The sequence below is a fragment of the Oryctolagus cuniculus genome, chromosome 13 (assembly GCF_964237555.1).
Source record: "Oryctolagus cuniculus chromosome 13, mOryCun1.1, whole genome shotgun sequence".
Taxonomy (NCBI): Eukaryota; Metazoa; Chordata; class Mammalia; order Lagomorpha; family Leporidae; genus Oryctolagus; species Oryctolagus cuniculus.
Genome location: NC_091444.1, coordinates 50769854 through 50782770, shown reverse-complemented (window position 1 = coordinate 50782770; position 12917 = coordinate 50769854). Strand labels below are relative to the sequence as shown.

The following is a 12917-nucleotide window of genomic DNA, read 5'->3' as shown; positions in this document are numbered from 1 at the left end:
GGCCCAGCTCTGGCCATTCATTTAGGGAGTGAACCAGCGGGTGGAAGACCTCTCTCTGTTTCTACCTCTCTCTGTAACTCTGTCTTTCAAATAAATAAATCTTTTTTTAGTGAATAAGAAAAAGGACGAGGAAATCCAAGATTGAGTATTAGGACTTTTTCTCTTCCTTCTAAAATCATGGATCTGTATTTGAAACTGCTATAAGTCTATGTAGGTATGTTTAGAAAGGTGTTTTTCAGTTGGAATTATTGCCTTTATGGGTAATGTCTTGTTTTAGAAAGCATTCTAAAGTATTTTAGAGCTCTGCACTGTATCTGCTCTGTCATAATTTGGTGGAGATAATTCTTTGCGTGAATTGTCCAAATCAAAGATGGCAGAAAGATGTTGTGAGATAGTGGTAACATGGTGCAGGTGCTTCCGCAGAGCTCCTTCAGCCACACACAGCAGAATGCGATTATTACCACATGCTGTTGGAACAGAACAGCATGTCAGGAATGTGTTTTTTCTGTGCGGAGGTTAGAATGTGCTTGGGTCTGATTCTGTTTTGTGTCTGCAGGCTCGTTTGGAAGTACACCGTTTTGGGATCACGGGCTATGGAAAAGGAACAGAAAGAGTCCTGGAACAGGAACGTGCCATTATGCTGGGTGCTAAAGTGAGGGGCTGCTGTTAACTTCTACCATCAGGAAGGATGCAGAAAGGGGAAGGCCAGGGGCATGCATGTCAGGGCAGGGGATACTGGGAAGTTTCTGCAGAATTATAAATGGTGACATATGTCCTTGTTCTTTGATTTCAGCCTCCCAAAAATAGTTATGTGAATTACAAGGTTTTGCAGGAACAAATCAAAGAAAAACAGGCAGCAAAGGAAAAAGAAAAGAAAATGGTATGTGTGACAGTCTGTTCTTTACTCTGTTAAACTAGAAGAGAAAGGGACACAGTTTGCCACTAGTAATGGTGCTCAGAGAGCAGTCAAGACACCAGACCTAAATGATCAAATTCCTCGCTTCTTTCAGTCAGCTACATTTTGTAATACCAACCAAATCATCTGGCCTATTAACATGAAAGGTTTGCTTTTGAAATAACAAATGCCTATTCAAATAGCAGGTGACTTTGATCTTCTTCCTATATGTAATCTTTTTTTTTCTTTGCATTTTCTGTTGTATACACCACAAAGCCCTCATTATGAAGAACCACAAGCAGAATAGATGTTACATGCCTTTTCTTTCTCCTAAAATGGAAGGTTTAACTTCAGTGTAAGATTGAATTTCACATTCTTCAAAGGACTTTAGGGTAAAACTTTTGAGACTGCTATGTTTTATGGTCCCACCTGAAAAAAACATATTAAGAACAAGTAGTATCCCAGTGGCTTTTGGTCACAAATCTCTTGCCTTTTCTGGAATTTCTGTTATCTACTACTGACACATATATTATCTTAAATTTTTAAATCAGGTCCAGGACACAGATATTTTCAAGAAAAAGAAGAGGAAGGGGCAAGAAGAAAGGTGAGTGAGGCCATCAGGTACTAGCATTGAATGATCTGGATAAGCCTATTGATTAGTTAGTTCTGAAAATAACACCTTGAATATATGTGATATTTCTAGTCTGTTGGAGTGTGTAACTGTCTCTTATCACAATCAGTCCCTATAAGGGGAAGATAGTATTAAGTTAATTGCCCAAGGACAAGAATCTGCCTCAGAACTGAAAATAGGAAGCTTCTCCTGTCTCCCATTTTCAAAGACCAGACATTTAAGGGTCTGCTGACAAGACAGTGCAGTCGGGGTCTGTATCACCTCTTCTTTGATATACTGGGTAATGTAGAACACTGGAACTGTGCATAATGGACACTGATTTTGTTTCTTAACTTCATTCAAGTGTGTGTTCTACTCTATTTGGATTACTCTTTCAAAATTGACTCTTTTTGTCTTAACCTTTATTCTTTGACTGCTTGTGCTTGTACACGCCATGAAGTGGTCATTTGTTTGGCACAGGTGTCTGTTGAGTACCCACTGTGTGCGGGCACACAGCTGCCCTACGTTGTGTATACAGCCGTTATCACACCGAGGGTATCCCTTCCTTTGAGGAGCTTGTACCATAGTGAGGGAAACACCCAAAACATACAGACGGAAAGTAAGGTGCTGTCAGGCACTGACAAGTACAGTGGAAGGGTTGAAAAGGAGTTGTGAGAAAATCGCTGGAAGTGAGCTGGGAGGTTACTTGAAGGAGGTTGACAACTGAACGAGGAGATGACAGCCTGGAACAGTCTGGAAGCAGAATGTTCCACACAGAGTTCCTGAGGCAGGAAGGCACGTGTTTTGGAGACTGCAGGCAGGCCAGTGGTGCCACGTGGAGTGGGGCTCCAGGGAGGGAATCTGGAGTTTGTATCCCAGACTGCAGTAGCCCAGTTGGTGCTGCAGTGCTCACTAGAAGCTTGCCTGTGCACAGTGCCTCTCTCTTGCTTTACATACAGGAAATCCAAAAAGAAGAAGTCGGCTCCCAGTATTTTGTCAAGTGGACGGGCTGGACAAGTTGGAAAATTCAAAAATGGAACATTGATTCTGAGCCCAAGTGATATCAAGAAAATAAATTCTTCAAGAGTAGCAAAATGAAGTATTTTATTAGATAAAAAGAGGAATGGCAACTAGCCACTGTGCTGGCCTGGACCCTTGGAAGACTTCTAGACTACTTTTAATTCATGTTTCAGCGAGTGCTTTCTCCTAGGGGGAAAAGTCAAATAGAACTAAGACTTCTAGTTGCTGAAGTGTCTGTTTTAAGGCACTGAACAATTGGACCACGTGCAGCAGGAGTGTGACGTAAACCCACTGAAAAAACATTTGAATATTCTCCAGCAAGTTTCACTTTTCGTTTCTTGTTCAATGAAGTTTGATACACGTGAATGTAATAAGATTTTTCATAATTTTACTGTTTTGAAAACATTAGTAATTAACATTAAATTGCCTTATAACATTTTTAATGATTTGTTATTTTGTCATGAAGAAACTAAGAATGTGGTAAAATATCAGTTTTGTGAAAAAACAGGTTTGTTTGTTTTTTTTTTTTTAAGATTTTTATGTATTTATTTGAGAGGTAGAGTTACAGAGAGAGGGAGAGACAGAGAGAAGGGTCTTCCATCCACTGGGTCACTCCCCAAATGGCCACAATGGCCAGAGCTGAACTGATCTGAAGCCAGGAGCTTCTTCTAGGTCTCCCACGTGGGTACAAGGGCCCAAGAACTTGGGCCATCCTCTGCTGCTTTCTTAGATCATAGCAGAGAGCTGGATCAGAAGAAGAGCAGCCAGGACACAAACCGGTGCCCATATGTGATGCCAGCACTGCAGGCAGAGGCTTAGCCTACTATACCACAGAGCTGGCCCCCAAGGAAAAGCAGTTTTAGTTTTCAGCCTACTATGTATAGAAATCTACTTTATAAAAGGTTATATAAATTAAAAAATAACTTTTTATGATATATATGACAACAGCTGATTTTAACTCATATCTTAGTATCTCTTTTCAAATGAATGTTGTCTCCCTCTCAGGTTACCTCGTAATACTACTGATTCCACTCTCCTAGCACTGCCCACACTCCTACCAGCTGGTCGCCTGAACTGCTCCCAGTACTGCAACTATACTGTCATTCAATTGATTTTTCTCACCTAGAGAACTTCTTCCCTTCTCTCTTCATTGTATATTCCAAGTCTGTCTTGTCTTACAAGCCCAGGATCAAGCACTCTTATGAATACTCAGGCATTTCTTGAATATTTCATGAATATATTTATACCCAATATACCACCAATACCAAGTCAGAGGTAAAGCTAGATGCAGAGAGATACAGAGATGACAAAAGCACAGTGTCCCGGCCCTCTAGGAGCTCATGGCTGCCGTGTGTGGATATATACAAAAGAGACATGAACTACCCTGAAGCAGATTAGGTTTAACCATGAGGATCTGAACAGGTGTCCTGAGAGAGGGTGACTGAGCTTGGTGTTGAAAATGTAACCCGACTCATGGGTTTCCCCATTGTGTATCTGTGCCGCACACTCAGGCATTGGGCTGGGTGCTGGATGGTGGGGGCAGACCCATCATGTAGCTGTGATGTCATGGGCACCAGCACACCAGGGCAAGGGACATCCTGATCCAGTAGTGGGACAATGTGTCAGTCAAAGGGAGCAGTGTATGATGAGAGGGGAGAGAACAAAGCAAGTTTGGAAAAGAAAAAATACGTAGTCCAGGGTGAAAGAAATGTCAGATTGTTAGGGTGTTTGAAGTCACTTTAGGGAATCTGTGTGATGGGCAGGGAGGGGCCCCAACAGGAGAATGGCATCATCAAGCCCCTAGCAAGGCCATGAGTGGAGCCCAAATATTGAGCCAAAAGATCATAGTGGATCTGCAGTAAAAGTCAGCTTTGCAGCTGGGCACTGGTATACCAAATGATATGAGGCCAGAAGTCCCATCATGAGCTCAGTTCTGTCAGTCCTGCCACCTGATGAAGTTGGGTAGGGCCAGTGGCAATCCGTTGCCCGTTGGGGTTCATGCACAAGCAGGCAGTGTGGCTAAAATCCAGACATACCACAGTGTGGTCTCCCTCATTGAACTCACTCTGGGACCAGCTGGCAGAGGAGGAAGTATCTTTTATCTTGTGCTTTATCATGGATGGACTCAAGTCCAAGTGGGTGGCTGCTCTATTATTCCTACTCAAGCCCATCCAACGGCTGCTGCTGCTGAAACATTGAATCTGCCGATAACCGAGGCCAACACTGAGTCCCCAGTAGGGGACCATCACCTGGGGAGACCAAGCAACCACAAAGTGACACATTTGCTATGAGTTCTTTCCACCCTGGAAGGAAGAGAGATCCATTTTCATGGAAGTAGATCCTTATCCTAGTCATGGGTCTTTCCTGTCTGCAGGATCTCAGCCAGCTCCGTTATCCCAAAAGCGCACAGAGTGATTATCCCTTGGAACGGAGTCTCATAAGACAGTATTGCTTACAACCAAGGGACTCATGTGACACAAAAGAGATGCAAGACGGTTCTGGAGTCCACCATCCTGAACTGCTGTCCTAACAGATAGAAGGAGGGAAAGATCTGTCAAAGGTGTGCATGATTTGTGAGGAGGAGGCAGCACCCTCCAGGCAACACATGTATAAAGTGCTGTGTCCCAGGAATAAAGAATGCATAGCCTGTCTGCTGTTACTGCCCAGGAATCTATTCTACCATTACTTCCTGGGATTCCTATCCCCACGACTTGTGGCCCTGTTAACTTGGAGGTCCCACTCTCCCAATGAGGGATCAGAGGGCACAGCAGTTATCTCACTGAACAACTAGTTAGCATTGTCCTGTGGGCAAGAAGAGCCTTGCACCTTGCAGGGGTGGGTATGGCTCTGTTTGTACCCTAGTCATTCACTGGGGTGTCCCTGAATACTTCCTTTGCCCAATTTTGGTAGGAACTGGAAAAAGGCAGCACCCCTGGTCTGAGAAGAGCCTGGTGACAGAGGCTTGGATTCCTGCCTCTCCCCAGCCCCGCCCCCCCCCCCCCCATGAGGATCTGGATCATGCCAGCAGGTAAGCCACCAAAAATTAGCAGAGGCACTCCTGAGGATGAGGAGGATCTAGAATGAAAAGGAGGCAGATAGTATCATTATTTGTAGCTCCAAGGTCAACTACAGGGATAGGGACCCACCAACTTTCCTGTCCAAACATGCCTCACTAGAATTCCAGAATAGCTCTCCCGACACTATACAGCACAGACCTGCATGGCACAGGCAGTGGATTATGATGGACCTTGCGATGTCCTACTAGATTGCCTTTCAGGGATGAAGGATAGAGCCCTTTTAGAATAAGCTGTCAGCCCTCTGCAGGGATTGCCTCAACTGCTTCCTGGGGTGATCCAAAATGAATGATGGATGTGAAGATATAAAAGCCCAGCCCCCTCATCCCCATGCAGAACTCCAGAGTCAAGTTGGCGGAGACCTTCATTGGGTTTTTATCACAGCTCAGTCAGTGTCTCCCTCTGTCCAGTCCTGCTTCCTTCTCTTGGCTTTTATGGGTATTGATCCATGGAGCACCACAACCCAGCCCCACCAAGAAACTCCTCATTTTAAGAGTCTGCTTCCCCTGACCCCCAACTTGTAGTCACCCTTAATCCAGCCGAGCCCAATCAGTATCCAGCAGATAGCTGGTTTTAAGACAAAGGACATGTGAAACAGCTGCTCTTGATGATTGGAGAGTGGCAACAAGGAACGGAATCTTCAGGATAGAACGTCTGGTCTCAGTCTGTGGCTAAAGGGGCTGATTAGGCTCTTTTTTTTTTTTTTTTGACAGGCAGAGTGGACAGTGAAAGAGAGACAGAAAGGTCTTCCCTTGCCATTGGTTCACCCTCCAATGGCCGCCATGGCCGGCGCGCTGCGGCCAGCGCACCGCGCAGATCCGATGGCAGGAGCCAGGAGCCAGGTGCTTTTCCTGGTCTCCCATGGGGTGCAGGGCCCAAGCACCTGGGCCATCCTCCACTGCACTCCCTGGCCACAGCAGAGAGCTGGCCTGGAAGAGGGGCAACTGGGTCAGAATCCAGTGCCCCGACCGGGACTAGAACCCGGTGTGCCGGCGCCGCAAGGCGGAGGATTAGCCTAGTGAGCCGCGGCGCCGGCCCTGATTAGGCTCTTTGATGCTCCTAAGGTGGGTTAGGATGTTTCCCCCAAATATCTGTCTCTACTTAGAACCCATCATCAATTTTTCATCATGAATTTATCTTAACCTAATGTTAATGTTTATTCCCATAACTTCCCAGTGTCTGAGGTGTTGCCTGACAATTTAGTCACGTGTAATCACCTCCAGATTTCCTGGGCTTGCCAAGCAGGACCACACTGACCTGCCACCCAGCGATGCCTTCCCCTACTGTGGCCTCTGCCCCGCCCACTGGGCAGTCAGAGCCAGTTTGGAGAAAGGCAGATCTTGCCACTGAGCAGTAACTACAGACCACAATTTGTCTTTCAGTTGTTGGCAGTGTCAAAAGAATTTATTTCAAATCTGCTTAGGACTGTGGTAAAACTCAAGTTTTCCAAAAGGTAATACAGAAAGTTCAACCAACCCCCAAAGACCAGAAAACACAGTGTTTGCAATTCAAAAAATACAAACGCTTGTGGATACCAATACAAAAATTAGAAAAAAGTTACTTTCCTTACCACTCCCCACCCCTCCTTGTCTTCAGTGGATCACGAACAGCAAAAGGACCGACAGCAGCCATCAAATACCTACAACCAGTGACAGAAAGGGGATGCACTGAGGGAATGGGCAGGGGATGGGGGCAGGGGTAATGAAGAAGGAGAGTGGAAATTCTGTCAACAGCCAAAATAAGGACACAAAGCTTTTTGTTTCTTGTTAAATTCCTTTGCCAACGTGAAACAAACACCTCTCATGCTTAATACAACAGCGTAGTGCAAAGGGAGCAATTCTACATCATGCATTTAACGTTTTCTGTTTTGCCCGCTCCCCACTTCCTCTCAGTGCTGAGAAAACCTGGGGTTGGGCTGTCCAGTCTCCGGGGGTGGGAGAAGTTGGGAAGGCCTTCCTGCATGGGAGTCATGGAGCAAGCACCCGACGCGGTCCTGCTTCCTCAGCAGCAAAGGCTCCCTTGCCAAACTGAAGCCTGTTTTGGCCTCTCCTTGGAGGCTCATTCAAGGGCCTGTTGTGGTATACAGTGCCAGGCACCCCTGGGCCTTCCCCAGGACAAGGTTAGGCAGCTGCACACTCAATGAGCTGCACCCCTTGAGAGAAAAGCGATGCCTCTCAACTGTCCCAAAAGTCTTAACTCCAACTGCTTGTGAGTGAAGTCAATGTCATCAGAAAAGCCAGGCCTCTCCATTCAGCCACTTCATGGCTTGTGCCAGTCAAGTCCCAGCAGTTACCAGTTATCTGAACACAACACAATCAGCCAGCCCCCTTTGCCTTGTAGGCCAACCACCCATTGTACCTCATCACATTCATTTTGGAAACAAAGGAGACAAGCTATGGGTTCGGAGACCCCTTAGATTCCACAACCTAGATAATAAAGAGGGCAGGAAGCAGGTTGTCTGCCTTAGTATAATGTGGCTGCTGTTCACAGATGCCTTTAGGTTAGCAAGGAGACTACTGACAAGGATCCCGCTCTCAGCACTCAGAGTGCCACTGAAACAGGCCTCACCAGCGATGGGGATATTTGGAGTGTTCTTTTCTGGAGTCACAAGAAACCTGTCTTAAATGTTTGTTTAAATCCTGCAAGGCCAGGCAGTTGTATAACAGATACTTGCTCCGGTCACATGGAGACTTGAATGGAAGACACTGTGGCCAGAGAACAATCTGGAAAATCACCCGGGTTTGATTCATTGACTGTGAACCATCAGCCTAGACTCAAGAGATGAAAGGCTGTACTTTTCTTTAAAAAGTGTTATTCTCAAATCCTCACAGTACATCAGAGGAGGTAGGTTAGTATGACCAGTCTCATTTTCAGGTGGGGATCCTGAGGCACAGAAAGATGAAGAAATTGCCCCCACCCATGTTATAAATGGATATTGAAGCCAGGTTATAAGATATGAGTATCTGAGGGCTGAACCCATGTCTCATCAGTACATCCTGCCTCACACTTCCCTTTTGCCTCTTACAATCCATTTTCATGTGAGGATTTTTTTTATCTTCAAGGAGGAGAGTGCTAAAGAAGGCCAGCAATGAAAATACCCACAGGCTTATTGGTAAAAGAAAAGCCCTTTGATTTCCCATGCTCAGGGTGGACCTTGAATATCCTCTAATAATATCCAATTAAGTGTTGTTGAAGGCCACAAATCTATTAAGAAGTCCCTGTGGCTTCCAGTGAAATTTGGCCAAGGAAAACGAAGACAGTGAGTTTTGCTTTCTAGGAATGGGGAAGGCATTTTCTGCAAGGGGTGTGAGACCAGCAGACTGTGGCTCACCCGATTTCCCTACCTGTCTGACTAAAGAACTATGGGTATTAAGATGAAGGCCAGCAACTTTGTATGCAGGCTTTCCAGTGACATGGACGTGGGGGCTCCACAGTCACAGTCATTCTGTATACTGGCGCATGACAAAGCACTAGCTCAACCTATTGGTCCTCAATTGGGACCAGCCCCCTGGGGACATTTGGCAATGTCTATAGGTTCTTTTGGTTGTCACAGCTAACTAGCAGGTAGAGACCAGGGATGTTGTTCAGTGTCCTTCAGTACACAGGCCATACCTCCCAAATGCCAGCACAGGTTGAAAACCCCTGGCAGCATCCCCATGTAATAGCCTATGTTGGCATTCACATGTTGAAGCTCTCAAAGGATTGGATCCACTTGACTACCACGCAGCCAGCAGGTAACCATGGGACTGGCAGCGCCTCGTGCTTCATCGGTGGGTGAGCCATCTGCTCATTGGGACTGCACTGTGCCTTCACAGGGGACCAAGCCTTTCACTTGCAGTTAGAATTAAGGCTTCAATGCAAATATCCCTGGAAGAAGGACACAAAGATCCCGCATTCTGCTCATTTCCTGAGAGTGCTCTGATGGGGCAGAAGGCGGGGCAGCAAGAGCAAAGAAAGAGCTTAGGAGGATGGCCTCCTCATCTCTCAGGGTGCCCCACGGTGTTGCCTAGGCTCACTCTGGAAAGCAAGACCCTCCCCAATGCTGGTGGGTCATGGGGCACCTAAGGGTGCTGTTACAACTACACCATAAAAGAAGGAGCCTAGAACTAGATACGGTTTTCTAGTGTTTAGGTCAGTTACCTTGCAGGTCAGTATTACTGGAATTCCCTTTAATTAGAGTTATTATTTTCCCATAGAGGACGGAGGGAGAGAAAAAAACAAGACCAATGGGTCATGTCTTCTCCCGCTTTGACTTAGGAGCTGGGGCGCTATGTAGAGAAGTGCTGGTTAGGTGTTTTGAAAAGAGATTCTTTTTGAAAGGAAAGGCATACACTTTGACCAAACTTGCTCACTATCAAAGAACAAACTGCAGAAATACATTACAGAGGCATTATTTACAATGCAGTGGAACTCAACTCTTTAAACTACTTTGAGTTCCTTTCTCACTGAACCTGCTTGGGAGATTTATCCCAAGTTATTCCTCAGCTAGCCCAAGAAAAGTATCCGTTGATATCACTTTTAGGTACAACAATGTTGCCACACTGTGAAGTGATAAGGGAATTCAGTGGCAGACATGACCCATCGCTGCTGCTCTGAATCCTAGGGTCTTCCCGGCTGTGTGGAGTGGAGAAATCCCCTTTGTTTTTCTGATCCCTCAAAAACACAAGCATGCGGTGCAGATCTGCCCTCTCTCTTCAGTCCATTCTTGGCCCTGAAAGGTGTTTCGTGCTGCAGACAGAAAAGTGACCGTGAAGGACAGCTTGGCGCTGTCCCTGGAATCAGCCTACTGCTCTGGGCTCCTGGACAAGTGAGAAACGGGAGCCCCCACCCTCACTGCTGCAGAGGCTGGGGGTGCCGTAGAGTTGTAGACAGCCAGCGAGTGGCAGCAGCCGCGGTGGCAGGAAGCCTGACTTCTCCTCTGTGAACTTGAGGACTTCTCTCCTTAAGGAGGACACCTGGAATCGCAGGCGTTTCCCTTCTGCGTTTTCCACATCTCTCCTGCCCCAGGTGCTGGCTCTCCTGTGGCTGTTGAGTCCGTAGGTAATTGCCCTGCCGAGCTGGGACCAACTGGTGACCCAGCTGTGATGATTCTGGGGTCTCCACAACCTTTCCCTTGTGGGTCCTCTGTTGAAGCTGCTCCTGCCAGGTGGCCCTGCGGAGCCCACCTTCTCTACACAGTTCTTCCATTGGCCTCTTTTTTTCAAAAGAGAGCAAGATATTTCACAAAGCTGATGGCAACTAGACCTGCTGGCCATGTTGCCATGGTTTCCTTGGCCTCAGGAAAGTGGAACTCCTCCGTGTCCCTCAGTCTTTAGTGATGGTCCTTCTACTCCAAGCCAACACCCCCAGGGAGGTATGGCTTGGGACGCAGCTGCAGGAAACTGGAAGCAGAGAGTCTGTTGTATGAGCAAGGATGCGGCAGCCCAAGTCTTGTGGATTCTGGATCTCAAACAGGAGGAGGAGAGCCAGAACCTGCTTTGTGGGACAAAGAGGAAGAGGCAAGATCTAAACTTCAAAGAAGCAGGTGGCTCCAGGGCCCTGCAGTGGAGGCTTGAACTCAGCACCGAGCAGCTCCTAGTGACTCCAGACAGCTGCCCTGGCAGGCTACATCTGCAGAGACAGTGGTCCAGGCAGCCTTGCGGGATCTGAGCTTTGAGGTAGGATTGTTGAACGTGCTGACCAAGGGGGACAGTCTGCAGCCCTGGTGGTGGTTACCCAGAAAGCAGGTGCGAAGGCAGAACGAGGAAGCACAGTTGGCGCCAGTGAAGGCGAGTTTTATAAAAATCCAACCCAGCAACAGGGAAGTTACTCCTCAACCTCAAAAGTAAAAGACTTGATAAAATAGATTCTTCTAAAAAGGAGAGAGAGAGGTTACTGGAGGTGGAAGCGGAGATGACAGGTGACAGGGGAGAAGAGAGGAGGGAACAGACCATGCAGACCCCTGGAGCAAGGTCTCTAAGAGGTGGGATGACTCAAAGCGGATTTCAAGGGAGGGGGTTGATGTTCCCATGAAGGAGGGGAGGTCTCAACCCCGGAGCCCCACCCTGGCACGCAGGACTCAGCACAGCCAGGCCCGTGGCGGGAAGCTGGGAGGCAAGGGATGTGACAGTACCCATTTGTTTCTTGCCTTTTTCAGAGGTCACACCCACTCTACTCCATCATGGCAGAGCCACCCCTGCCTGCCACGTGGGCCCCCTCTTGCATTTGTGGTACGTTCTTGATGGCAGTAGGGTGGATCTCAGAACAAAGAGTAGATAAGCCATCACAGTCTTTCCCGGTGCCTCCCACCTTCCATGCTTAGGGGTCTGTGGCACAGCTCAAAAGAGCAACTCATACACATTTTCAGTTAACTTCGTGGGGCGTCCGCTCCTGAAAAGAACCGCCACCAGGGGAAAACTCATTACATAAACATTAGAATACCAGTGCTTTCATTTATGTGTAGGAACTAAGAACTGAATGAATGAATTTTAGCAGACTTTCACACATCCCCATATGTGTGTGTGTGTGTGTGTGTGTGTGTGTGTGTGTGAGAGAGAGAGAGAGAGAGAGAGAGAGAGAAGAGGGAGGGGAGACAGTGAACAGTTGATTGATTAATAAAAGCCCCTAAGAAAGCCATTTTTAAAAAGTTCTCAATAGTTCAATGAGAGAAACAACAATCAAGCATGAGTGATTAATGTCCCATTCTAACAATTCCAAATCAAATCTATAAGTGGCAGGCACATCTTACTAAAGACACCAGGACAGAAAAACTAAAAGATACCTCTTCTTAGCAAAGAGCAGAACCTGCAACTGCGGGACTCTCCAGGAGGAAGGGCATATCTGCAAGGGTCTAGCACTCAGGGGCGGGGTTGCACACAGCTCCCTGACTCCTGCTCTCAGGATGCCCATCTCAAAGTCTAGCTTCCTTTCTGCCTCCAAAGAAAGACAAGCTTCAGAAACTTGGATGGCAGGAAACATGAACCTAAAACCCAAGTGATTCCCCACTTTCTTGAGAAAGGTGCTTCTTTATGAGTATTTGTAACATCCAGGTGGAATGAAGGTGAAACACACACCCACGGTTAGGACTTGATAGTGGCAGCCACAGGCACAGCCTGCCAACCTATTCCCTGTGCCCCAAAGAAAATGTGTTTCTATGACGTTCAGTGACTACTGGGTTGCATCCAGGACTCACTCGTCCTGCCCTCGTGGGTGATTTGAGCTTAGTGAGGATAGCAGGGCTCACAAGCCTGGCTGGAGAACTGGAGCTGGGAGGCTAATTGCCTGACAGCTTTGGCCGCCCCAGGTTTGTTGGCACTTCCAATCCTGTGTGCAGGGTGAC

The 12917-nt window shown here is 47.0% G+C and overlaps 2 protein-coding genes across 4 annotated transcripts in view; one reads left to right on the top strand and one right to left on the bottom strand.

The window, feature by feature from the left end:
- Positions 1-2968, top strand: part of FSAF1 (40S small subunit processome assembly factor 1) — a 19942-nt gene extending 16974 nt beyond the window's left edge. The window contains exons 4-7 of one of the 2 annotated variants that reach the window (XM_002717335.4): positions 557-652; positions 794-880; positions 1447-1499; positions 2465-2968. In XM_002717335.4, the coding sequence (XP_002717381.2) occupies positions 557-652; positions 794-880; positions 1447-1499; positions 2465-2603 (375 nt within the window). In that variant the 3' untranslated portion in view covers positions 2604-2968. The remainder of the gene's footprint in view (positions 1-556; positions 653-793; positions 881-1446; positions 1500-2464) is intronic. The other variant, XM_070055525.1, reaches the window with a different exon arrangement.
- The window catches only part of TRIM67 (tripartite motif containing 67), a 59458-nt gene continuing 49046 nt past the window's right edge, over positions 2506-12917 (bottom strand). For both annotated transcript variants that reach the window (XM_008268263.4, XM_002717376.5), the window contains exon 11: positions 2506-12917. In XM_008268263.4, the coding sequence (XP_008266485.1) occupies positions 12852-12917 (66 nt within the window). In that variant the 3' untranslated portion in view covers positions 2506-12851.